Source organism: Mobula hypostoma, chromosome 5, assembly GCF_963921235.1.
Source record: "Mobula hypostoma chromosome 5, sMobHyp1.1, whole genome shotgun sequence".
Classification (NCBI taxonomy): Eukaryota; Metazoa; Chordata; class Chondrichthyes; order Myliobatiformes; family Myliobatidae; genus Mobula; species Mobula hypostoma.
Genome location: NC_086101.1, coordinates 121,099,396 through 121,126,639, shown reverse-complemented (window position 1 = coordinate 121,126,639; position 27,244 = coordinate 121,099,396). Strand labels below are relative to the sequence as shown.

The window sequence follows — 27,244 nt, the reverse complement described above, 5'->3', positions numbered from 1 at the left end:
GTTGCTTGCTATCAATATTAATGATCTGGATGAGAATGCAATTGGTGTAGTCAGTAAGTTTGCAGATAACATCATAATTATTGGTAAAATGGACAGTGAAAAATGCTGCTTGAGGTTACAACAGGCTCTAATATAACTAGAAAAGTGGGCCATGGGTTGGCAGATGGAACTTAACTTGGTCAAGTGCCACCTGTTGCATTCCAGGCAGGTCTTGCACCATAAATGACAGACCGTTGGAGAGTGCTGGAGAACAGAGGACAGACCTAAGGATTCAAGTACACAGTTCCCTGAAAGTGGTGACACAGGTAGATGAGGTGGTGAAGAAATACTTGTCACAGATGCCTGCGTTGGCCATCAGCACTGAGTACCTTCTATTACAACCGTACCAGATGTTGCTGAAGCCACACTTGTTGTATTGTGTGTAGTTCTATTCATCCAGCTAAAGGACGTTATTAACCTGAAAAGGCTGCAAACAAAAAAACCACCAGGATGTTGCCGGGATTGGAGGGCTTGAATTACTGTATAAGGAGAGTCTGGACAGGTTGGTGCTATTTTCTGGAGCGTGGGAGACCTTATATATAAGATAAGTGAGTGAGGTATACAAAATGGTCACAGTGTTTTTCCCAGGATTTTTTAGATTAAAGTCTGTCACGAGCCTTGTGGCCCATCAGGTCGGTGCTTATGCCAGTTTCCATGGCATGAAGTGACTGAGAGTACGAGAGTCCCCCCTGGATAGGACACCAGTCTATTGTGAGGTCAACCCCCAGCATTTTTGCTGGTACCCATTCTCAGCTGTGCAGACTAGAGCATTGTGTGGTTAAGTGCCTTGCTCAAGGACACACACGCTGCCTTGGCTGAGGCTTGAAACCATGACCTTCAGATTGCTAGTCCAACACCTTAACCACCTGGCCACGTGCCACACTTTTTCCCAGGATAGGGGCATCTAAAACTAGAAGGCAAAGATTTAAGGCGAGAGGGAACAGATTGCAAGGAGCTCTGAGGGGAAGCTTTTTCAGAAAGTGATGGAATTGTGGAATAAACTGACAGAGGAACTGATAGAGTTGAGCCCTATTACTTGTATGTAAAAGCCATTTTGATGGTTATGTGGATAGAAAAGGTTTAGAGGAACATAGACTGAATGTGGGGAATGTGTGTTGCTCAGTTAACAACTTGGGCAACGTAGTCAAGTTAGGCCAAAAGGTCTGTTTCCATCCATCCTGTACCCAACTTTATGACTCAATGACTTGAGACACTATTGAGACGTACCTCTGTTGTCGCAGTGCAGGCATAGGCATCCTCGGAAACGATTACACACTTGTCCATTGACGCACTCACACTTGAGCTGACAGTTCGCCCCATAATATCCAGAGTCACAAGCTGCAAACAAAATCACACATCAGAAAAACATTCATTTTCATATTTTCTCATGACAGAAAGAACTTATCAATCTTTTTTCCCCACTTAGAGCAGCCCCATTCCCTCATATTTCTCTATAACTTAATCCATCTCATCTGCCCATCAACTTTCACCCAACTATTTTACAGCCCATCTGACCAAAGAATAATATACTGTGGACGATTAACTTAACAATAAATACCTGGAATGTAAGAAACTGAGGCACCTACATGGTCACCAGAAGAACATACAAACTGACCGTAAAGCAGGGGCTAGATCAAACTGGATCACTACAGGGATGAGGCAGCAGCACTAAATGCCACATCACTGCGCTATCCATAACGAATCGCATTAGACATCAAACATAGAACAGTACCATATGGGAACAGGCCCTTCAGTCCATGATTTTGTGCTGAACTAATTAGGCTAATGATGGCTAATTAAACTAATCATTTTGCCTGTACTCGACCTACATCCCTCCATTCTCTGTATATTCACGTGACTGTTTAGGATTGTAAATGTTTCTATCATATATATCTCCTCCACCGCCTCTGGCAATGTAATCCAGGCACCCGCCACTCTCTGTGTAAGAACCTTGTGCATCTCCTTTGAATTTACCCCACTTGCTTCAAACACATGCTCTCTAGTATTAGACATTTCAACCCTGGGAAGAAGATACTAGCTGTCTGCTCATTCCACGCCTCTGATTTCTTTCTTAAGAAACGCAAGAGAAGGCGGAGATCAGAAGAGCTAAAGGAAGGTATGAAGTTGCTCTAGCAGACAAGGTGAAGAAGAATTCTAAGGGATTCTACAGGTATGTTAAAAGCAAAAGGATTGCAAGGGACAAAACTGGTCCTCTGGAAGATCAGAATGGTAATCCATGTGTGGAGCCAAAAGAGATGGGAGAGATCTTAAATCATTTTTTTGCATCTGTACTTACTCAGGAGATGGACACAGAGTCTACAGCAGTGAGGCAAAGCAGTATTAACTTCATGGACCCTGTACAGATTACAGAGAAGGAGGTGTTTACTGTCCTGAGGCAAATCAAGGTGGATAAATCCCCAAGTAATTGGATAGACATGGACTGATAAAGGATAGTCAGGTTGGCTTTGTGCATGGTAGATAAGTCTAACCAATCTTATAGAGTTTTTGAGTAAGTTACCAGGAAACCAGATAAAGGCAAGGCAGTGGATGTTGTCTACATAGACTTTAGTGAGGCATTTGACAAGGTCCTGCAGGGAGGTTGGTCAAGAGGATTCAATTGCTTGGCATTCAGGGTGAAATGTAAATTAGATTAGACATTGGCTTTGTGGGAGAAACCAGAGTGATAGTAGATTGTTGTCTCTCTGACAGGAGGCCTGTGACTAGTGGAGTGCCACAGGGATTGGAACTGGGTCCGTTGCTGTTTCTCATTTGATTCAATGATCTGGATGATAATGTGGTTAATGGATCAACAAATTTGAACATAGATTCCACTCAACCCCATACACCTGCCTTCTCGCCATATCCTATTATGCCCTGGCTGATCAGGAAATGATCAACTTCTGCCTCAAGTATACCCACGGACCTGGCCTCCACCGCAGTCTGTGGCAGAACATTCCACTGATTCACTACTCACTGGCTAAGCAAATTCCTCCTTACCTCTGTTCTAAAGGGTTGCCCCTCAATTCTGTGGCTGTGCCTTCTAGTTCTGGGTACCGCCACCATAGAAAACACTGTCCACATTCATCATGTCTAGACCTTTCGACATTTGGAAGGTTTCAATGAGATCCCCACATATCCTTCCAAATTCCAATGAGTTCAGGCCCAAAGCTGCCAAATCCTCTTCATATGTTAATCCCTTCATTCCCGGAATCATCCTCATGAACCTCCTCCAGACACTCTCCAATGATAACACACCCTTTCTGAGATATGGAACCCAAAACTGTTGGCAATACTCCAAATGCAGCCTGAATAGGGTCTCATAAAGCCTCAGCATTATATCCTTGCTTTCATATTATATTCCTCTGGAAATAAATGGCAACATTGCATTTGCCTTCTTTACCACAGACTCAACCTGTAAATTAAACTTCTGGGAGTCTTGCAATAGGACTCTTAAGTCCCTCTGCACCTCTGATGTTTGAACCTTCTTCCCATTTAGATAATAGTCCTCACTATTATTCCTTTACCAAATTGCATTATCAAACATTTTCCAACACTGCATTCCATCTGCCACTTTTTTGCCCGTTCTTCCAATCTGTCTAAGTCCTGCTACATTCGTATTGCTTCCTCAGCACTACCTACCCCTCCACCTATCTTTGCATTATCCGTAAACTTTGCCACAAAGCCATCAATTCCAAATATATATATATATATATATATATATATATATACACGTACACATACACATATATATCTCCTCTCTTTGGTTTTTACGTTGGCGTTGACTCCTTTTGTTGGTCACAGTTATGTTGTCTTGCCTTTAGAATACTCCTTCTCCTTTGGGATGCATATATATCCTATACCTTCTGTATTGCTTCCAGAAATTCCAGCCATTGCTGCTCTGCTATCATCCTTCCCAGAGTTCTTTTCCAAACAATTCTGGCCAACTCCTCTCTCATTCCTTTGTAATTCCCTCTACTCCACTGTAATACTGATACACCTGACTTTAGCTTCTCCTTCTCAAATTTCAGGGTGAATTTGATCATATTATGATCACTTTCCCCTAAGGGTTCTTCTACCTTCAGCTCTGGAATCAATTCTGGTTCATTACACAACGCCCAATCCGGAATAGCTGATCCTCTAGTGGGCTCAACCACGAGCTGCTCTTAAAAAGTCATCTCATAGGCACTCAACAAACTACCCCTCTTAGAGTGCAGCACCAACCTGATTTATCCAATCTACCTGCATATTGAACCCCCGCCCCCCTGCAATGACTATTGTAACATTGCTCTTTTGGCACACATTTTCTATCTCCCATTGTAATTTGTAGACCACATGCTTCTACTGTTTGGGGGTTTTATATATATATATATATCTTCCAGCAGGGTCTTTTTACGCTTGCAGTTCCTTAGTTCTATCTGCAATGACTCAACACCTTCCGACCTCTTTCTAATGATTTGATTTCATTTTTAACAAAGCAACGCCACCCACTTTGCCTTCCCGCCTGTCCTTTCATATGCTTCCTTTACCTTCTTGACCAAATTCACAATCTCTCATTATCCAATGTTCCCTACCCTTCCCATCCTTGTCCTTCTTACTTGCACATGCCTGCCCTGTACTCTGTGTAGTTTGTTTTTAAACATGCTCCGCATAAGACATAGGAGTAGAATTAAGGATAATAGACCGAGTCTGCTCCAGCATTTCATCATGGCTGATTCAGTTCCCTCTCAACCCCATTTTCCTGCCTTCTACCCATAGTCTTTCATGCCCTGACTAATCAAGAACATATCAAACTTTGCCTTAAGTGCAGCCAGTGATCTCACCTCCACAGCTGCCTGTGGCATTGAATACCTCAGACTCACCACCTTCTTACTAAAGGAATTCCTCCTCATCTCAGTTCTAAATGGATGTCATTCTGTTTTGAGGCTTTGCCCCATGGTCCTAGAATCCCCTGTCAAAGGAAACATCCTCTTCACATCCACTCTATCTAGGCTTTTCAAAATTTAAAAGTTTTCAGTGAGATTCCTCATCATAATTCTAAATTCCAGTGAATACAGGCCGAGACCCCTCAATTACATCTTTACTTTTATATTCTAGTCCTCTGGAAAAGAATGCTAACATTGCATTCACCTTCCTCACCACTGATTCAACGTGCTAAGTAACAATTAGGGATTCCTGCATGAAGACTCCCAAATCTCTGTGACCTTGGATTTCTTGAATTTTCTCACTGTTTGGAAAATAGTCTACCTTTTTATTCCTCTACCAAAGTGTATGACCATGCACTTCCCAACACTATACTCAATCTGCCAGCCTTTGCCCATTCTCCTCATCTGTCTAAGTTCTTCCTGAGAAGAAGATGGTGGTGCGCTGCATGTGCGCAGCCCTCCGGTGAAAAATGATATCGTATCTGTTAAATAGGGGCCGTGGACAATTCTGATTTGATGGAGAATGGACGCGAAAGCACAGAGGAACATCTGGAGAAATTTCTGAAACGCCCGTTCACTGCTGTTGTTACTGTGTGGTCGTGAATCTTTCGGAAGGTAGGCCTCAAAATCCCCGGGCTTGCCTGCTTTTGGCGACCAAGAAGGAGGTCGAATCATTCGGACAGAGATGGTGCTCAGTACTCTGTGTCAGAGAGCTGATCAGAGCTCGAAGTTTTCGGGTGACTCAGAGTCGGACTGTGGTCGGCATGGCAGGGAGAGTTTTTCTTCCCTCTCCCGACTGTGTGAGATGAGGGACATTTGAGAAACTTTGAACTTTACTGTGCTCACGGACTTCTTCATCAAGTTATTGTATTGTTACACTGTTTGTAGCTATATGTTATAATTATGTGGTTTTGTCAGTTTTTTCAGTCTTGGTTTATCCTGTGTTTTGTGATATCACACCGGAGGAAATAATGTATCATTTCTTAATGCATGCATTACTAAATGACAATAAAAGAGGTCTACGTGTCTTCATAATCATCATCATCAGTCTCTCTGCTTCCTCAACATCACCCGACCCTACACCTATCTTTGTATCACCCACAAACTTAGCCACAAAGCCATCAATTTCATCATCTAAATCATTGACATACAACATAATAAGAATCAATGCCAACACAGACTGCTGTGGAACACCACTAGTCACTGGCAGCCAACCCTTTATTCCCACTTTTTGCCTCTTGCTAATTAGCCTATGCTCTATCCATGCTAGAATTTTTACGGTAATACCATGGGCTCTTATCTTCTTTAGCAGCCTTGTGTGTGGCACCTTGTCAAAGGCCTTCTGAAAATCCAAGTACACAACCTCCACTTATCCTGCTTGTTACCTCTTCAAAGAATTCCCACAGATCTGTCATGGAAGTTTTTCCCTTAAGGAAACAATGCTGACTTCGGCATATTTTGTCATATACCTCCAAGTACGCTGAAATCGCAGACTTAGCAATTGACCCTACATCTTCACAACCACTGAGGACAGAGTAACTGGCCTATTATTTCCTTTCTTCTGTCTCCCTCCTTTCTTGAAGAGCGGAGGGACATTTGCAATTTTTCATTCTTCCGGAACCATGCCAGAATCTATGGATTCTTGAAAGATTGTTACTAATCCCGCCACAATCTCTTCAGCTACCTCTTTTAGAACTCTGGTTTGTAGTCCATCAGGTCCAGGTGACTTACCTACCTTCAGACCTTTCAGTTTCACAAGCATCATCTCCCTGGTAATAGCAACTGCACTCACTTCTGCCTCCTGACACTCTCGAACCTCTGGCATACCACTAGTGTCTTCTACTGTGAACTGCGACACAAAATATTTATTCAGTTCATCCACCATTTCCTTGTCCCCCATTACTATCTCTCCAGTGTCATTTTCCAGCACTCCAATATCTAGCAGAATTATCTGCAGCTTAATGTGTAAAAGACTAAGGAGCAGGTGGCAGACCTGAAGAGAGCTAAGGTACCAGTGACCCCTGTTTCCATCCAGGGGGTCAGTGTGGACATGGTGGAGGATTACAAATACCTGGGGATACGAATTGACAATAAACTGGACTGGTCAAAGATCACTGAGGCTGTCTACAAGAAGGGACAGAGCCGTCTCTATTTCCTGACGAGACTGAGGTCCTTTAACATCTGCCGGACGATGCTGAGGATGTTCTACGAGTCTGTGGTGGCCAGTGCTATCATGTTTGCTGTTGTGTGCTGGGGCAGCAGGCTGAGGGTAGCAGACACCAAAAGAATCAACAAACTCATCCGTAAGGCCAGTGATGTTGTGGGGATGAAACTGGACTCTCTCACGGTGGTGTCTGAAAAGAGGATGCTGTCTAATTTGCATGCCATCTTGGTCAATGTCTCCCATCCACTACATAATGTACTGGGTGGACACAGGAGTACATTCAGCCAGAGACTCATTCCACCGAGATGCAACACAAAGCATCATAGGAAGTCATTCCTGCCTGTGGCCATCAAACTTTACAACTCCTCCCTTGGAGGGTCAGACACCCTGAGCCAATAGGCTGGTCCTGGACTTATTTGATAATTTACTGGCATAATTTACATATTACTATTTAACTATTTATGGTTCTATTACTATTTATTATTTATGGTGCAACTGTAACGAAAACCAATTTCCCCCGAGATCAATAAAGTATGACTATGACTATGACAATTCTTGTCTCTCTCTTACTCTTTATATATCTTAAAAATACTTCCGGTATCATTTTTGATATTATTGGCTAACTTACCTGCGTATTTCATCTGTTCCCCTCTTATGGTTTTGTTTAGTTGCCTTCTGTTGGTTTTTTTTAAATTTCCATTTTCTAACTTCCCACTAATTTTTGCTATGTTATACACCCTCTCTTTTGCTTTTTTGCTCTCTTTGACTTCCCTTGTCAGCCATGGTTGTATCATCCAGCCTTTAGAACACTACTTCTTTGGGATGTATCGATCCTGCACCTTCCAAATTGCTCCCAGAAACTCCAGCCACTGCTGCTCTGCCGTTATCCCTGCTAGTACCCCCTTCCAATCAACTTTGGCCAGATCCTCTTTCATGCCTCTGCAATTCCCTTTACTCCACTGTAGTACTGATACATCTGAACTTAGCTTCTCCTCCTCAAATTGCAGGGTGAACTTTATCGTTTCATGATCACTGTTTCCTGAGGGAACTTTACCTCAAGCTCCCTAATCGTTTCTGGTTCATAACACAACACCAAATCTAGAATTGCTAATCCCCTTGAGGGCTCTAACACAAGCTGCTCCAAAAAGCCATCTCGGAAGCATTCCACAAATTCTCTCTCTTGGGATGCAGCATCAACTTTAGTTTATCAATCTATCTACATATTGAAATCCCCCATAACAAATGTAACGTTGACTTTTTGACATGCTTTTTGTGTCTCTTGCTGTAATTTGTAAACCATATCCTAGCTACTGTACAGAGGCCTGTAAATAACTCCCAACAGGGCCTTCTTACTCTTGCAGTTTCTTAACTCTACGCTCAGGGAGTCAACATCTTCTGATCCTATGTCACTTCTTTTCTAAAGATTTGATTTCATTTTTTTCCAGCAGAGCCACTCCTCATTCCCTGAAACCTGCCTATCCTTTTATTAGATTCTATATCGTTGGATATTAAGCTCTCAATTACAACCATCTTTCACCTATATCTTTGGGATACCCACAATGTCATACCTGCCAATCTCTAACTGGGCTACAAACTCAGCCACTTTATTTCATATAGTGCATGCATCGAAATATAATGCCTCCAGTCCTGTATTTGTCACCCTTTTTCAATTTTGTTCCCCTCTTACACTGTAACTCATCCCACTGACTGCAAATTTTCCCTCCCATCAGTCTGTCATTCCTGACAGTCTCACTATGCACTAATCCTGCCTGTAAACCAACATCCCTATCCTCTGCCCAATCACTCTAGTTCTCATCCCCATTCCAAATTAGTTCAAACACTCCCTAAAAGCTCCAGCAAACCAGCCTGCAAGGATACTTGTCCCCTTTGGGTTCATCCCTTTTGTGCACGCCTTACTTTCCCCAAAAGAGAGTCCTTTTACCCAGAAATCTTAATCCTTGCCCTCTGCTCCAGTTCCTCAGCCACACATTTATCTGAAAATGCTCCTGTTTTTACCCTCACTGCTGTGTGGCACAGGCAACAATCCCGAAATTACTATCCTGGAGGTCCTGTTTTCAGCTTTCTACCTAGCTCTGTAAATACTCTCTTTGTTACTTCCTCTCTTTTCTTTCCTATGTCATTGGCACCGATACGTACCAAGATGTCTCACTGCTCACCCTTCCCCTTTAGAATGCCGTGGACGTGATCCACGATGGCGCTAGCCCTGGCACCTGAGAGGCAACATACTGTCTGGGTCTCTCTATCAGGTCTCTATTCCTCCAGCAACGGAATCTCATTTCACCACTGCATTCCTCCTCTGCCCCTTCCCTCTGAGCCACAGCACCAGCTCAGTGCCAGAGGCCCGGTCGCTGTGGCCTCCCCCCGCTAGGTCATTCACCCATCCCACACCCACCTAACACTATACTTGTTATTGAAGGGAATGGCCACAGGGGGACTCTTTACCAGCTGCCTACTTCCCTCCCCTCTCCTGATAGTCACTCATTTACCGGCCACCTGCAACCTAGGGGTAACTATCTCCCTGTAGCTCCTGCCTATCATCTCCTCAGTTTCCATTACGAGCCAAAAGTCATCGAGTTGCAGCCCTAGTTCTTTAACATGCTCTCTGAGGAGTTGCAGCTCGGTGCAGGTGTGGTTATCTGGGAGGCTGGAGATCTCCCAGGATTTCCACATCCCACATACAGAACAAAATACAACCTCTGGAGCCATTCTTACTGCCCTAGCTATACACTACCAGATGAAGAATGAGCAAGAAAAAGCTTACCAGATACTTACATTGCTCAAGCCTGTTATTAACCAAACTTGTTGAGCCAAAGCCAAAAGTCTTTCCACTCCAACAATGGCTGCTCCACAAGCTCTTGCTTATTTTTATTTAATCTTGTTAATGAAGCCCAAAACTCTGATTGGACATTGTCCAAACTCCAAAGAAACAGCTGCAAGGGGCTGATTTTCAAAGCTCCAACCACTACCTGGTTGAAATCACCTCCGAGCTCCAATTGGCCTCTGTTCAAGGTCCCACACATCAGATATGGCTGGCCAACAACAGCCAGTTTTGTAATTAACTCTTATTCTGCAAAATAATCTGCCAGTCGGAGTTCGGAAGCGTAAAGGAAAGCTGACTTCACCCAGGTCGTGGAGGAAGCTTTAAAATTCAGTGCTCCACCCAGTTCTGCAATTAACTCTCCCATGCTCCTTCTCAATACTTTCATAATTTGTCCTCCTCCAATTTAACACTTTCCTACAAGGTCTGTGTTGCATTTAAATGACCCCACGCATGGGACTCCACTGAATAAGCTTTACTCCTTTTTAGGTAAAAGAAAAATAATTAATATTGAGCATGATTGACTTGTAGCATATTTCAGAATATAGTTTGCATATAGCGAGTGTAAAATTCAAAGCTTCATTGGGCACTGATTGAGGGCTGGAGGATGTTGAATAATTGAGTGGATTAAAACAAGGGTCCCCAACCTTTTTCGCACTGCGAACTGGTTTAATATTGGCAATATTCTTGCGGACTGGCTGACCGGGGGTGGGGGGGGGGTGTAGGGTTGCCAACGGACAAGAGTAGCAGGCAAATTCGTTGCGTTTACCCCGAGAAAGACTAGAATGACCATGAAGCCTTGCGCAGGTACCAGTGTGCATGTGTGACCTGCCTATGCCTGTATCTGCCGATTTTGCCCCTGCAAAGCGTTTTGGGCGATTCTGCTCAGCTAGGGTGGTGGGGGGGGAGCGGGGAGCCGGGGGCGGTTGTTAATCACGACCGGAATATAGGTGAGAAGTGGCCAATACACCCAATTTCGTTTGTAAAAGGGTTTATCTAACGAATTTAATATTAAACACACAGAGCATATTTTCCTCGCATGAATATAGTGATAAATCAATTATCAATGGAGGACAGGGGAGCTTGAAGTAAATGTTGAACGAACTTCCAGTAGAAGTGGTAGAGGCAGGTTTGACATTATCATTTAAAGAAAAATTGGATCGGTATATGGACAGGAAAGGAATGGAGGGTTATGGGCTGAGTGCAGGTTGGTGGGACTAGGTGAGAGTAGCGTTCGGCACGGACTAGAAGGGCCGAGATGGCCTGTTTCAGTGCTGTAATTGTTATATGGTTATATAAGTCAATAGCATCATAACATTTTAAGTAACGTTTGGACATTAAACGCACAGCACATATTTTCCCAGTATGAACATATAAAATCATTGCAACACACTAATATGGCTGAATCAGTGGGAGCCCTGGGCTTGTTTTCCTGCAACAAGACGGTGCCATCGAGGGATGATGGGAGACAGCGATACTCGAAGGGGGTTCCTTATGTCCAGTCTATTCCGCAATTTAGTTTTCGTTGCATTCATTGCAGAAAACTCCGCTTCACAGAAAAATGTTGGAAATGGAAGCAATGTTTTCAATGCTTTCGTGACTATCTCAGGATATTTAGCCTTGACTTTGATCCAGAATGCCGGCAGAGATGTTATGTCAAACATACTTTTCAGCCCGCCATCATCTGCAAGCTCAAGGAGTTGATCTCCTTCCCGCGCTGACATGGATGACACGCGGGTAATGACCTCGCATGCGTAATGGCTCAACAGTGGCCGTGACAGGGAATGAGTAAGGGTTTCCTCGCGGCCCGGCAGGGAATGAGGAAAGGTGCAGCTGACTCATATCGCCAAATCATATCGTTTCCTCACGGCCCGGTAGCAAATGCTTTGCGGCCCGGTGGTTGGGGACCGCTGGGTTAAAAGGATAGAAAGACTGTTTTGCAGAATAAGCTGGGTTAAACAGGGTCAAAAGTGAGAAAAGTTAAAGTTTAATAAGGAATAGAAGTTAGAAGAGAATTGTTAGAGAATACATTTGTTCCATTGGTTTAGCAAAGTTTTTCCCGGCCTTTATAATTACCTTTATCACATTGAAGTCCTTTCCATCCAGTTGCACAGGAGCAGCCATATGGATCTGGCAGGCAAAAAATGGATGACCTGCAGCTTCCTCCTTTACATGTGCCCAAGCAGTTCTGCCCATATGTATTCTCAGCACATGCTGGAAATTAGAGATGTTTTCATTAATTAAAGTCACAGCATGACATTCACAGGGGGAGAAGAACTGATCGATGCATGCTAGCTCTTTGTTGGAAAAGTACAACTTAAGATTTCTGCTCTGTTCCCTCCTTGTCCCAATGTATTGTTCTCAATGTCAATTACTACCCCATCTCCCTACACTTCCCACATAAACGTGTTCGAGGCTGTGACAAGTTTCACCTCATTCTCACAGAGTCACACAGTTGTACAACATGGAAAAAGGCATTTTGGCCCATACCTGTTCCCACCCATCAAGCTAAACAAATTTCCTAGTACTTGGCCCATATCCCTCTGGAACAGAATAGAATAGAACTTCATTGTCATTGCTCATGACAATGAGATTGCAGTGCTACTAGAGACTGTGAAAAAACAGATGTTTACAATGCATGTGGTAGGACTTAATTTTTTAATCCCTTATTTACATGTATCAAGAGATTTCATAGTCAATAACACTCAAAGACTATTGGCAAGCCGGGGTTATTCAGCTGCACAACGGCCCTCAGGAAGAAGCTGTTTTTTAGCCTTACTGTCTTGGCTAAGACGTTTCTGTATCTTCTACCAGATGGCAGGAAATTGAACAGACAATGTCTGGCATGGGGTGGGTCTGTGATGATATTACGAGTGTGCCGTAAGCATCGAGAGTTTTAGATTGTCACCAGGTCCAATAGCTGAGTCCCAGTGATGTGCTGAGCTGCCCTCATTGTCCGTTGGAGTGCTTTGCGATCTGTCTTGCTGCAGCTGGAGTACCACACTGTCATTCAATATGCCAGGATGCTCTCTATTGCACATCGATAAAAGTTGGCCAGTAATTTTCGGGGCAGATTAGCTCTGCTTAAGCACCTCAGGTTGTATAGTCGCTGTTGTGCCTTCTCTACTATTGGGGTTGTGCTGATGATCCTAGAAAGCTCGTCGGTGATGTTCATCCCCAAAAACTTGAAACAGGAGACCTTGTCCACTACCTCACCATTTATGAATAGTGGGGCTTGTTCAGGACCTCTTGCCTTCCTGAAGTCAATTATCATTTCTTTTGTCTTCTTGCTGTTGAGTGACAGGTCCTGGTTCCTGCACCAACTGGACAGTTTCAGCACGTCCTCTCTATATGCAGATTCGTTATTATTTGTGGTTCGGCTAATCATAGTTGTGTTGTCTGCACATTTGATGATTGAGTTTGTAGCATGAGCAGGAGTGCAGTCTAGGTGAAGAGAGAGTGGAGAAGTGGGTTCGGTACACAATCCCGCGGGGCACTGGTGTTCAGGGTTGGGGAAGGGGTCGATGTGCACTTACCTAGTTTCACCTCTACCCTCTTGTCATCCTTATACTTGTTCACATAATTCTTAAGTGTATCTAATGTACCTGTCTCAACTTCCTCTGGCAGCCTGTTGTATATGTCAACCATCTGCTGTGTTGAAATATTGCCCCCCAGGTTCTAAATAAACTTTTCACCTCCAACTTTTTATCTGTGTCCTGTGGCTTTCAATTCCACAAACCCGGAAAAAAGACAGCTCACTCTATCTACGTCCTCATAATTTTGTACAATTCTATGAGATCACCTTCAGCTTCCTACACTCCATGAAGGAAAAGCCCAAGCTGTCTAAACTTCCCCTATAACTCAGTTCCTTGAGCCCTCGCAACATCCTTGTAAATTTCCACTGTACTCTTTCCAGTGTAATCACATCCTTCCTGCAACAAGGTAAACAAAACTGAACTCAATTCTCTAAATGTGGCCTCACCAATCTCTTGTACAGTAAGACATGGTAGCAGAATTAGGGAATTCGGACCATCAAGTCTGCTTTGCCATGCCTTCATGTCTGATCTATTATCCCTCTCAACCCCGTTCACCTGCCTTCTCCCTGTAACCTTTGACACTCTTATTAATCAATATCCTATCAACCTCCTTAAATATATTCACTGATTCACCACCCTCTGGTGGCTAAAGAAATTCCTCATCATCTCTGTCCTGAAGTCATGCGCTTCTATTCTGAGACTGTGCACTCAGTCCGTAGACTGCCCAACTATAGGAAACATCTGCAACACATCCACTCTATCCAGCCCTTTCAATATTTGATAGGTTTCAATGAGATTCCCTTCCCCTCATTCTTCTAAATTTCAGTGAGTACAGGCCCAAGGGCTTCTCATACATTAACCCTTCCATTCACAGGATCATTCTTGTGAACCTAATCTGGTCCCTCTCCAGTGCCAGAACATCCTTTTTAGATAAGGGGGCAAAAACTGTTCACAGTACACCAAGTGCTGTCTGACTAACGTCTTACTAAGCCTCAGCATTTACATTCTGTCTTTTATATTGTAGTTCTCTCAAAACATGTCCTCTCAACTTCTCCGTTGAGTGCCCTAACTGATAAGGTTTAGACTCATTGATAATGAAAAACCAGTAATATATTTCCATGTCAGGAGATTGTGTGAATTGGAGTGAGGCTCATGGAAGTGCCCATGCCTACCCTTTGGGTTTGGAGAAAAAATGTCAATGAAAAGACTCTGATAAAGCCAAGCATTTGCATCCACTGAAATGCTCTCACTTCAGTTTGCTTTCTGACGACTTGTTACATAGTAGAACTTGGCCAAGTTTGACATATGGGGAAGAAATAATAAGGATGGCCAAATCAATGAACTGACATTTCCAGCACAAACGGCAGCAGCACAATGAAGATCATGATCTCCTCCCACGTAACTAAATAACAAGTGAATATATTCTAATGAAAACTTTTCTTGCTAGTTGGGAAAAAAAAGCTAAGTATAACCTAAATGAAATAATTTAATGTAAAGTCACAGAAACATGTTTTAAAGCGGGTTACTTCAGGCATTTTCAGAAAATAACTGCGTCTTGAATTGGCAGCAGGATTGCCAGATGAGTTAATGCTTTCGTTTGCTTGTAGTTGCAGATCTAATCAGGAACTTTTGGTTACATAAGAGCACAGGCAGCAATCCAGAGATTACTACTCTGGAGATCCTGCTTTTCAGTTTTCTACCTAGCTCCCTAAAATCTCTCTTCAGGACTTCCTCACCTTTCCTATCTATGTCATTAGTGCCAATATGTACCAAGACTTCCAGCTTCTCACCCTCCCCCTTTAGAATGCCATGGACCCGATCCAAGACAACCTGACCCTAGAGCTGGAAGGCAATATACCATCCAGGTATCTCTATCGCGTGCACAGAAGCTTGTCTTTGCTCCTCTAAATATGGAATCTCCTATCACTACTGCAGTCCACTTCAACTCCCTTCTCTTCTGAGCCACAGTGCCAGGCTCAGTGGCAGAGACCCAGACGCTACTGCTCCCCCCTTGGTAGGTCATCCCCTTAACAATATCCAAAAGGACATACTTATTATTGAGGGGAACGCCACAGAGGTGGGGTGGGGAATGCCACTGGGGTGGGTGTGGGGGTGTGGGGAGAAGGAGGAAAAACAACATTGACCAAGCCTGATGATTCAAAGCCAAAGCCTCCCAACTCCAACAGTGGCTCAGTCACACAATGGCTGCTCTGCTTGCCCCTACATTATTTTTATTCACCCTTGCTAATGAATTCCATTGGCTGCAGTTCAAACTCTGGAAACTGCCACAAAGCACTGCTTTTTTAACCTTCAATCCTGAACCTGTGTGAAGCCGCCTCTTCCTCTCATAGCCCTGTTCACTCATTGGATGTTCAAACTCCGTAAATTAAAATTTCACATCCTTGCCTTGTGACAACAGCTTTACAAATAGAAAACAGTTTTAGACAATTACCCCACTGGAACATTGCTTACCTGTTTCACATTGTTTGCCCATGAAACCTGGTGGGCAGATGCAGTGCCCCATCTCATCATGGCAAACTCCTCCATTCAGACACACTGGACAATTCTTCATACAGTCAGCTCCCCACTTCCCACTTTGACACTCTGTAATAGCAATATTACAGCATTAGTGGTGGATTCAATAGGACTTCCCCCCTCCCCTACATATTGAGTACAGGCCCAGAGACATCAAATACTCCTTATATGTTAGCTCTTCATTCCTAGGATCATTCTTGTGAATCCCCTCTGGACCCTCTCCAGGCTAGCACATCTTTCTTTAAAATCAAGGCCTAAAATTGCTCAGAATATTTCAAATGTAGCCTGACCAACACCTTATAAAGCCTCAGCATTACGTTCTTGCTTTACCATGCTGGTCCTCTTGAAATGAATGTTAATGTTATATTTGTCTCCTTTACTACTGACTCAGCCTGAAAGCTAACCTCAAGGAAATCCTGAACTCAGATTTTCAAGTCCATTTGCAACACTAATTTCTGCATTTTTCCCCATTTAGAGCATGGTCTGCACATTTATTATTCCTCCCAAAATGCACAACCCCATACTTCCCCATGCTGTATCACATCAGAAAATGTGTCCACTCTCCCAACCTGTTTGAAGTCCATTGTAGATCCCCTGGCTCCATGCCTCTACCCGTCCTTCTGAATTTCTTGGTATCATTTGCAATTCTGGCCACAAAACCATCATTCCCTTCATCCTGATCATTAGTGAAAAGTAATAGTCCCAACGCTACCCCTGTGCAACGTCACTATTCGCTAGTGGTCATCCTGCAAAGGATCCCTTTATGTCCACTCTCTGACTTCTGCCTGTCAGCCGATCTTCTACCTACGCTCATACCTTGTCTCTACTACTAATGGCTCTTATCTTGATCAGCATCCTCATTTGCGGCACCTTGTCTCAGGCTTCTGAAAATCCAAGAAAATAACATCAACTGGCTCTCCTTTGACTAAACTGCTTGTTAACTCCTCAAGGAATTCTAAGATTTGTCAGGCAAGATCCCCTCTTAATGAAACCTTGCTGACTTTATGCTATTGAATTATATACATAATTCTAGGTAGTCCAAAAGTTCATCAATAATGATAGACTCTAAAATCATACCAACCACCAACATTAAACTAACCAGCCTATAATTTCCTATCATTTGCCCCCCTCCCAACTTAAGCAGTGGTGTCATGTTTATGATTTTCCATTGCTCTGGGTCCCTTCCTGACTCAGGCTTCCTTATGAATTCTACCTCATTACACAACACAAATCTAGATTTGCTTGTATCCCAGGTAAACTCTACCACAAGCTGCTCTAAAAAATTATCCCATAGACATCTCACAAGTTCCTTTCTTGTGGTTCACTACCAACCTGATATTTCCAGTCTGCCTGCATATTGAAGTTCCTCTGTGATCACTGTAATATTGCCTTTCCCATATTCCTTTTCTATCTCCTGATGTATTTTGTACCCCACATCCTGATGACCATTTATCAGGGTCTTTTACCTTTGCGGGTCCTCAACTCTACATCTCCTGATTGTAGAAGGATAGTTGCTATTGATTTAATTTTTTTTTATCAACAGAGCTTGCCCAGTGCCTCTGCATACCCACCTTTTCCAAAGGATATGGATCTTTGGGTGTATAACTCCTAGCTCTGATCCTCTTTCAAATGTGTCTCTGTGGTGTTCACCACATCGTACCTACCCAATTTGATCTGCATTATCCTACCCCCTCCCTAGTTATTGTCTTGCTCTCGATGTATATATGGAATGTGTTGGGATTCTCTTTAATCCTACTTGACAAGGTCTTCTCATGGCCCCTCCTGGCTTTCCTAATTCCCTTTGGAGTTCTTTTCTGACTTCTTTATAATCCTCAGGAGCTCTGTTTGATTCTAGCTTCCTAAGCTTTACATATTTTTCCTTTTTCTTGACTAAATGCATTACCTCCCTTTACATCCTTGCCATTTCTTACCTTGCCATCCTTGTCCTTCCTTCCGACCAGACCATACCTGCCCTATACTCTGTACAGTTGACCATTAAATACCTTCCACACGTTGGATATGGAGTTGTCCAAAAGAGCATCTGTTCCCAATTAACTCTCCCTATTTCTTGCCTAACGCTCTTGTAATTTGCCCCTCCCCATTTTAATACTTTCCTGTGAGGTCCATACTTATCCTTATCTAAAGCTATCTAAAATCTTAAGGAGTTGTGGTCACTGTAGCCTAACTGCTCACCCAATAAAAGGTCAGGCACCTAGCCAGGCTCATTACTCAACACCAGACCCAGTACAGCCCCTCATTTTGTTAGACTATCTACATATTGTTTTAAGAAACCCTCCTGGATTTCTTAGAAAAAATACAGGGAGTTAAGAAGGAAGCTGAGAAGCAGGACCTCAAGGGTAGTAATCTCGGGACTACTGGCTGCGTCACACGACAGTGAGGTAGGAATAGAATGAGGTGGCAGATATATGTGTGGCTGAAGCATTGGAGAAGAGGGAAGGGATTCAAATTCCTGAATAATTGAGACCCCTTCTGGGGCAGGGGTGACTTGTACAAAAGGGCTGGGTTGCACTTGAATCTGAGGGGGACCAATTTTCTTGCAAGAAGGCTTACTAGAACTGTTGGAAGTGGTTTAAACTAATATGACAAGGGGATGGGGACTAGTATGATAGAGCCGAGGATGAGCCAGCTGCTTTACAAGTAGATGATGGGTGTAACATGAATGTAAGGAAGGACCAGCCAATGACTGGATACAAATGCAGATAGAGCAAAGAGTTAAATTGTACCACAGAGGCAAAATTCAAAAGGACGAAGAATGCAGGACTGAAGGTGCTTTTTTTAAATGCGCGTAGCATTCAGAATAAGGTGGACGAACTCGTGGCACAGTTAGAGTTGGTCAGTATGATGATGTGGACATCACTGAGTCGTGGCTGAAAGAAGACCATAGTTGGGAGCTTAAAATCAAAGGATATATTTTGTATCGAAAGGACAAACAGGAAGGCATAGGCAGTGATGTGGCTCTGTTGGTAAGGGATGGAATTACATCTTTAGAAAGAGGTGACAGGGTCAGAGAGTGTTGAGTCTTTGTGGATAGAGTTAAGAAATTGCAAGGGTTAAAAAAACTATTATGTAAATCATATATAGGTCCCCAAATAGTAGCCAAGATGTGGGGTTAAGGTTGCAAAGGAAGTTGGAAAAGGCTTGTAATAAGGATAATGGCACAATTGTAATGGAGGACTTCAATATGCAAGGGGATTGGGAAAATCATGTTGGTGTCAGATCGCAAGCGGGGGAATTTGTTGAATGCCTATGAGATGGCTTTTTAGAGCAGCTTGCGCTTGGGCCTACTCAGTGTTGGGCCTACTTAGATTAGGCATTGTATAACAACCCAGAGCTTATAGGGAGCTTAATGTAAAGGAACTCTTAGGAGGCAGTGATCATAATACGATTGAATTCATACTGCAGTTTGAGAGGGAGAAGCAGAAGTCACATGTATCGGTATTGCAATGAAATGAAAGGGAATTACAAAGGCATGGAAGAGGAACTTGCCCAGGTGGATTGGAAGAGGATGCTGGCAGGGATGATGGCAGCGAAGAGATGGCTGAAGCTTCTGGGAATAATTCACAAGGTGCAGGATAGATATGTTCCACAGAAGACGTTGTTCTCGAATGACAGGGGTAGGCAGCAGTGGCTGACAAGGGAATTTAAGGACTGCATAAAAGCCAAGGAAAGGGCATATAATGTAGCAAAAGTGAATGAGAAGTTGGATGATTAGGAAACAAAAAGCAACTAAAAAGACTATAAGAAAGGAAAAGATGAAATATGAGGGCAAACTAGCTAACAATATAAAGCAGGATACTAAGTTTTTTTCAGTTATATATAGAATAAAAGGGAGGTGACTGTTGATATTGGACCAGTGGAAAATGATGCTGGTGAGGTAGTAATGGGGGACAAAGAAATGGCAGATGAACTTAATAAGTACTTTGTATCGGTCTTCACTGTGGAAGACACTAGCAGTATGCCAGAGGTCCCTGAGTGTCAGGGAGCAGGAGTGAGTGCCATTGCTGTTACAAAGGAAAAAGTGTGAGGCAAACTCAAAGGTCCCAAGGTGGATAAGTCTCCTGGACCAGATCGACTACATCCCAGACTCCTCGGAGAGGTTGCTGAAGAGGTAACAAATGCATTGGTCATAATCTTTCAAGAATTACTTGATTCTGTCACGTTCCCAGAAGACTGGAAGATTGAAAATATCACTCCACTCTTTAAGAAGAGAGGAAGGCAAAAGAAAGGAAATTATAGACCAGTTAGCCTAACCTCAGTAGTTGGGAATTTGTTGGAGCCTATTATTAAGGATGAGGTTTCAGGGTACCCGAAGCCAGAGATGGTGAATCTGTGGCTCTGCCACAAACTGTGGTTGAGGCCAAGTTCATGGATATATTCAAGGCAAAAGTTGGTAGTTTCAGTCAGGGCATCAAAGGATATGGCAAGGTAGCAGATACATGAGGTTAAATGGGATTCAGGATCAGCGACGATGGAATGGTGGAGCAGACTCGATGGACTGAATGGCCTAATTCTGCTCCTATGTCTTTTGGTCTTATGCACCTAACAAATTATGTCCCATCTAAACCACCTGCACTTAAAAGGTCCAAGTTTCTCTTAGTGAAGTCAATTTCTTCCATAACAAAACCCTATTGTTTTTACATCTTTCCTTAATTGGCCTGCATATCTGTCCCTCAATGTCGCAGTGGCTATTGGGGATCTGTAGTACAATCCCATCAGAGTGATTGCACCCTTCCTACTTTTGAGTTCTACCCACATTGACTCAGTTGACAAGCCCTCCATTGTGTCCCCTCTGAGTGCAGCTGTAATATTGTCCCTTATTAATAGTGCAACTCCCCCAGCCCACGCACCCATTTTTATCTCCCTATATATATTCTCTAAAATATCAAAAATCGAGGACATTAAGTGTTCGGTCTTGTCCCTCTCTCAATCATGACTCTGGAATGGTCACAACATCATCGTCCCATGTACTGATTTATGCTCTATGTTTATCAGCTTTACCCATAATGTTCCTGGCATTAAAATACACACATTTCAAACTATCCATTCTATCATATCTATTACTTTGCTCCTGCCTGTCTGTACTGACTATGACACCTACCTTCCTCTCCACTTTCTGAAGTGGTGCTCAAGTTCTCATCCCTGCCAGGCTAATTTAACCCTTTCCTTGCAGCACTAGCAAACTTCCCTGCCAGGATATCGGTTCCCCTTCAGTTTAGGTGAACTCCATTCCTCTTGTACAGGCCACCCCATCCCAGAAAAGGGTTCCAATGATCCTAGAACCTGAAACACTTCTCCCTGCACCAGTTCCTCAGCCACTCATTCACCTGTACAGTCATCCTATTCCTGCCCTGACTAGCAAGTAGTACCGGGAGTAATCCAAAGATTACTACCCTGGAGGTCCCACTCTTCAGCCTCTTTCCTAACTCCCTATACTCACTGTGCGGACCTCTTCCCACTTTCTACCTTCAGTATGTCGTTGGTGCCAATGTGCTCTGCGACCTCTGGCCGCTCACCCTCCCCCTTGTCAATATTCTGCAGCCGCTCCTTGATCTTAGCACCTGGGAGGCAATGCAACATGCCAGCATCTCTTTCGCAGCCACAATTCTTCTGCCTGTCCCCCTAACTATAAAGTTTCCTATCACTATTGCTCTGCCTGATTTTACTCTTTCCTGCTGAGCCTTGGAGCTAGCAACAGTGTCACTGGCCTGACTGCTGCTGGTGTGCCCTGATAGGACATCTCTCCCAGCAGCTTCCAAAGGACTATATTTGTTGCTGATGGGAATGGCCAGAGGGGAACCCTGCACCGACTTCTCCTGGTGGTCACCATCTACTATCTGAAGCATGCACTCTGGGTATGACCACCTCAGTAAAGTTTCATCTAAGATATTCCTAAGCACATCTAGCTTCATCTACGTTTCCTTGACCTTGTCAGTCAGGAACTGAAGTTGGGTGCATTTTCTGCAGATGTTGTCATTAGGGAAATTGTCAGGTTCCCTGGAATTCCACATTACACAGGAGGAAAAAACAACTCCGTACCCTCAGCTTCAGCCTGTTCTCCCTGAAGCCTGTTGAGCTAAAGCTGGCCCACTCACACAATGACTGCTCCCACAATGGCCACTCCTTTTACACCTCACTTCTCTTTATTGGCTCAAATAAAACTCACTCCTGGTGAGACTCGGTTTTTTTTTCAAATGGCTCCTGCCCTATAACAATGCTGCTCTCTTAGTTGGAAGTTCAAAGAATGACTCACTCTTGACGAAACTTACTCTTCACAAGTGGCTGATGCCTTGCAATGATGCTGCTCTCTCACACGCTAATTCAAAGAATAATGCTTCCACAATATCTTCAGCAACCTCTTTCAGTACCCTGGGATGTAGTCCATATGGTCCAGGTGACTAATCTACTCTCAGACCTTTCAGCTTCCCAAAATCCTTCTCCTTAATAATAGCAACTACACTCACTTTTGTCCTTGACACTATCAAATTTCTGACACATGACTGTTGTCCTCCACCGTGAAGACTGATGCAATATACTTATTAAGTTTGTCTTCCATTTCTTTGTTCCCCCATTACTATCCTCTCCAGCATCATTTTCCAGTGGTCCAATATCCACTCTCACCTCTCTTTCACTCTTTATACATCCGAAAAAAAACATTTGCTAGCTTCTTTTATGTTATTGAGTATCTTACCTTCATAATTCATCTTTTTTTCTCCCTGTTGCTCTTTTAGTTGCCTTCTGTTGATTTCTAAAAACTTCCCAATCCTCTAACTTCCCACTACTTTTTGATATATGCCCTCTCTTTTGCTTTTATGCTGCCTTTGTCTTTTCCCTTGTCAGCCATAGTTGTGTCATCCTCCCGTCAGAAGACCCCTTCTTTGCGATGAATCTATCCTGCTCCTCCTGAATTGCTCCCAGAAACTCCAGCCATCGCTGTTCTGCCGTCATCCCTGCCAGTGTTCTTTTTTCAATCAACTTTGGCCAGCTCCTCTCTCATGCCTCTGTAGTTCCCTTTACTCCACTGTAATACTGATACATCTGACTTTAGCTTCTCTCTCTCAAACTGTGGGGTAACTTCTATGATATTATTACCACTGCCTCTCAAGATCCCTAAACATTTAAGAGAAGCTTGTATAAGTACATCGATGGCGGGGTGGGGGGGGGGGTGCTATGGAGGGCTAATTGAATTCATAATTGTGTCAGTGCTAGTAAGCAGAGGCTGGTGGTCAATGGCTGTATCTTGGTGTGGAAGCCTTTGTCTAGTGGAATTCCATAGGATTTGGTGATCTTTGTTGTTTGCAATTTATAAAATGATTAGGATGTAAATTTTCAAGTCATAGTAAGCTTGCAGATGATACTAAAATAAGTAGTGCTATTGAGAGCATCAGAGATTCTGAAACATTATAGGGGGCAAAGGAGTGGCAAGTAACTATTAATCCAGAAAAGTTTGAGTACACACGCAAAATGATGGATTTTCAGCATCCGCAGATTTTCTCTTGTTTGTGATTGGATTACTACACTGCAGTCCTGCCAAAAGGTTTTGGCCTGAAGCATCAACTGTACTCTTTTCCATACATGCTCCCGGGCCTGCTGAGTTCGTCCAGCATTCTGTGTGTGTTGCTAGGATTTCCAGCATCTGCAGATTTTCTCTTGTTTGATTTTAAGTTTGAGGTATTATTTTTGTGAGTGCAACCCATGGTAGGATTTATAGAGTGAATAGAAGGGCCCTGGGCAGTGTTATAGAATGGAGAGACCTTGGAGTACAAATGCATCGTTTGCTGAAAGCAATGTCACAGGTAGACAGTGAAGTGAAGAAGGCATTTGGCATTTACCCTTTATTGTTTGGGATATTGAACATAAGAGATGGGAAATTATGATTCAGTTATATGTGAGATTGGTGAAGTATTGTGTAGAGTTTTGATCATTAAGGCATTGATGGTGTGGATAGCCAGAGACTTTTTCCCAGGGCTAAAATGGCTAATACAAGTGGGCATAGTTTCAAGGTGCTTGGAAGTAGGTACAAGGGGGATGTCAGCGTAAGTTTCTTGCACAGAGAGTGGTGGGTGCATGGAATGCACCGTCATCGACGGTGGTAGAGGCGGATGCAGTAGGGTCTTTTAAGGAACTCTTACATAGGAGCTTAGAAAAATAGAGGACTATGCAGTAGGAAAATTTTAGGCGATTCCTAGAGTAGGTTACATGGTCAGCATAACATTATGGGCTGAAGGGCCTGTAATGTGCAGTAGATTTCTATGTTCTGTGTTCTCTCCATTTCCTGACACTATTAAACAAGAAAGAGTATAGTATACATTTACCAGGACGTTGCCTGTACCTGGGAGCCTGAGTTACCAGGAGACATTATGTAGACTAGGGCTTTATTCTCTGGAATCTTAGAGATTCAGAGTATTCTCTGAATCTCCATGGTCCCTCCAAATACTCCTAGGCCCTCTGTTCCATTTCCATTCCCCAGTTCCCCTACCATTCATAGTACAAATCTTACTCTGGTTTGATTTTTCAAAATCATGTCATCACATCTCAAACTTATAGGTATATAAGTCCATTTGCTAGTCCTCACTCACTTCTCTAACTGATCCACCTGTAATCTCTGATAACCTTCTTCCCTATCAACAACTAATTTCTTGTCAGCTGCAAACCTAATGATCAAGCTTTGTGCTTTTGCGTTCAAAATATTTACATAAATATGAATAATAAGGATCCAAAAACTGACTCTAGTGGCACACCTAGTCACCCTCCTCCATTCTGAGAAGTAAACTCTGGAGGTATGGGATCCAGGAAAACCTGGCTGTGAGGATACAGAATTGGTTACCCAATAGAATGCAGAAGGTGGTAGGAATACACACAAAGTACTGGGAGAACTCAGCAGGTCAGCCAGCATCTACAGAAATGAATAATCAGTTGACGTTTCGTGCTGAGACCTTTACCCGTGATAGACTTGACTATATCCACTACCTTTTTGTAGGGTTTTCAGTTCAAGGGCATTGGTGTTTCCATACCAGGTTGTGATGCAGCCAGTCAATATACTCTCCACCACACATCTATAAAAGTTTGTCAAAGTTTTAGATGTCTTGCAGAAACTTTGCAAACTCCTAAATAAGTAGAGGCGGTCAGGACCAGGGAATTGAAGGTTACCAAGGAGACCAAGGGCATGAGAAGTGTTGTGGATGTAGGTGGGAAAGGACTGAACCAAGAGGGATGAAATGGGTTTAAGGTAAGCTGCAGAGAGTTATAAACTTAGTCAGCTTCATCATGGGCACTAGGCTTCATAATATCCTTGATGTCTTCAAGAAGGGATGCCTCAAAAAAGGCAGCATCCATCATTAAGGGACCCCCATCACCCAGGTCATGCCTTGTTCTCATTGCCACCATCAGGGAGGAGGTACAGGAGCCTGAAGGCACACAGGCAATGATTCAGGAACAGCTTCTTCGCCTCTGCCACCAGATTTCTGAATGGACATTTGTACTACTTATTTAACTATTTAGTATATATATTTATTGTAATTCACATTTTTTCTCTGCTATTATATATTGCATTATACTGCTGCTGTAAAGACAACAAATTTCACGACATATTCTCGTGACATTAAATCTGATCCTGATCAGATTGTTGGAGCAGTGGACAGTGTGGAGAGTTGTTGTAGGGTGCAATGGGGCATTGACAGGTTACAGTGCTGGGCTGAGAAGAGGCAGACAGAATTCACACAGGAAAGTGTGAAGTGATTCACTTTGGGAACTCATATGAAGGTGGAATACAGGCTTAATAGCAAGATTCTTGGCAGTGTGGAGGAACAGAGGGATCATGATGTCCGCATCCATAGATTGTTCAAAGTTGCCTTACAGGTTGAAAGGGTTGTTAAGAAGGCATATGGTGTGTTGGTCTTCATTAGTCAGGGGATTGAGCTCAAGAACCATGAGGTAATGTTGCAGCTCTATAAAACTCTAGTCAGACCATAATTGGAATATTGTGCTCAGTTCTAGTGGCTAATTTGTTTTCCCTCTCTTTAGCCGCCTCACCGTTATCTTTCAATTCCGATAAGTTCTTGACTGCAAGAGCCTGTCAATCTTTGCTAAAGACTTGTCTGTAAATTTACAGATACTCCATCCTCCAGCTAAAGAAATTCCTGCTCATCTGGGCTTTTCTATTCTGAGACAGTGCCCTCTGATCCCAGACTCACCCACTATTGAAAAAATCCTTCCTATCCATTTGGCCCAGACCTTTCAATATCCGTTAGGTTTCAATGAGATCCCCCCTTATTCTTCTGAGTACAGGCCCAGAGCCGTCAACATTCCTCATATGTTAACTCTTTCATTCCCAAGATCCATTATCATAATTTTCTGTTTGCATTCCTGTGAAAATAGAGCAGTCAAAAAGAAGTATTTGTGAGTCTTACTTCTGACTATAAGCCGGGTAAAGGCTTTAGTAGAAATGTTCTGTCCAATCAGAAATGCAGTGTAGACACCTGCATTGTCCAAGTTGACTGACTGGATGTGGTGTTCACAAATATTAGAGACATCATTTTGAGGCACAGATGAGATAAATATATCTGAAACAATAAAAAGAAATATTAACAATTACAAGATAAGTGGTAAGTAAAGCAAAAACTGTAATTTAAATCATAATGTATTTCTCCGGAACCATATGAAAAAAAGAAGCAAGGAATATTTTAAATGCTTTCCACAATCTCAGGACATACCATAAATGCTTTACAATTAACTGCAGTATTTTTAGTTGTGGTTACTGTTGTAATGTAGGAAACACTGCTGCAGATCAGCGACAAATGAAACGTGTAACTTATCAAATCATAATTTCTGAGTTGCTGGAGAGAGAAGCATTGGTCTGAGCACCAGAACCTAGAACCAGAAACAGTAGTGTGGAAAAGACCTCACTATTCCTTGCCTCTTCATGTGTCGGGCTAAACATCACAATCAGATAGGCTTCTATCACATCCCTTGGAACCTACCAGACTCTGTGGAAAAAAAAATCAGCCTGTCACATCTCTTTTAAACTTTCCCCTTTTTCTTAAACCTAGTGTTTAACATTTCCACCCTTTGAAAAAAACTGAATTAGGCCTCTCATAATTTTCTAAACTTCTGTCAGGTCACTCATCACCTCTGTTGCTTCAGAGAAAAAACAAACAAGTTTGTCCAAGCTCTCATTATAGCTAATACACCC

At 43.0% G+C, this 27,244-nt stretch overlaps 1 protein-coding gene across 1 annotated transcript in view; it reads right to left on the bottom strand.

Moving 5' to 3' along the window:
* The window catches only part of tek (TEK tyrosine kinase, endothelial), a 248,182-nt gene that overhangs the window by 164,609 nt on the left and 56,329 nt on the right, over positions 1-27,244 (bottom strand). Inside the window, exons 4-7 of the mRNA XM_063048906.1 lie at positions 26,463-26,615; positions 15,973-16,104; positions 12,041-12,178; positions 1,267-1,377 (exon numbers count right to left, since the gene is read on the bottom strand). Of these exons, the coding sequence (XP_062904976.1) occupies positions 1,267-1,377; positions 12,041-12,178; positions 15,973-16,104; positions 26,463-26,615 (534 nt within the window). The remainder of the gene's footprint in view (positions 1-1,266; positions 1,378-12,040; positions 12,179-15,972; positions 16,105-26,462; positions 26,616-27,244) is intronic.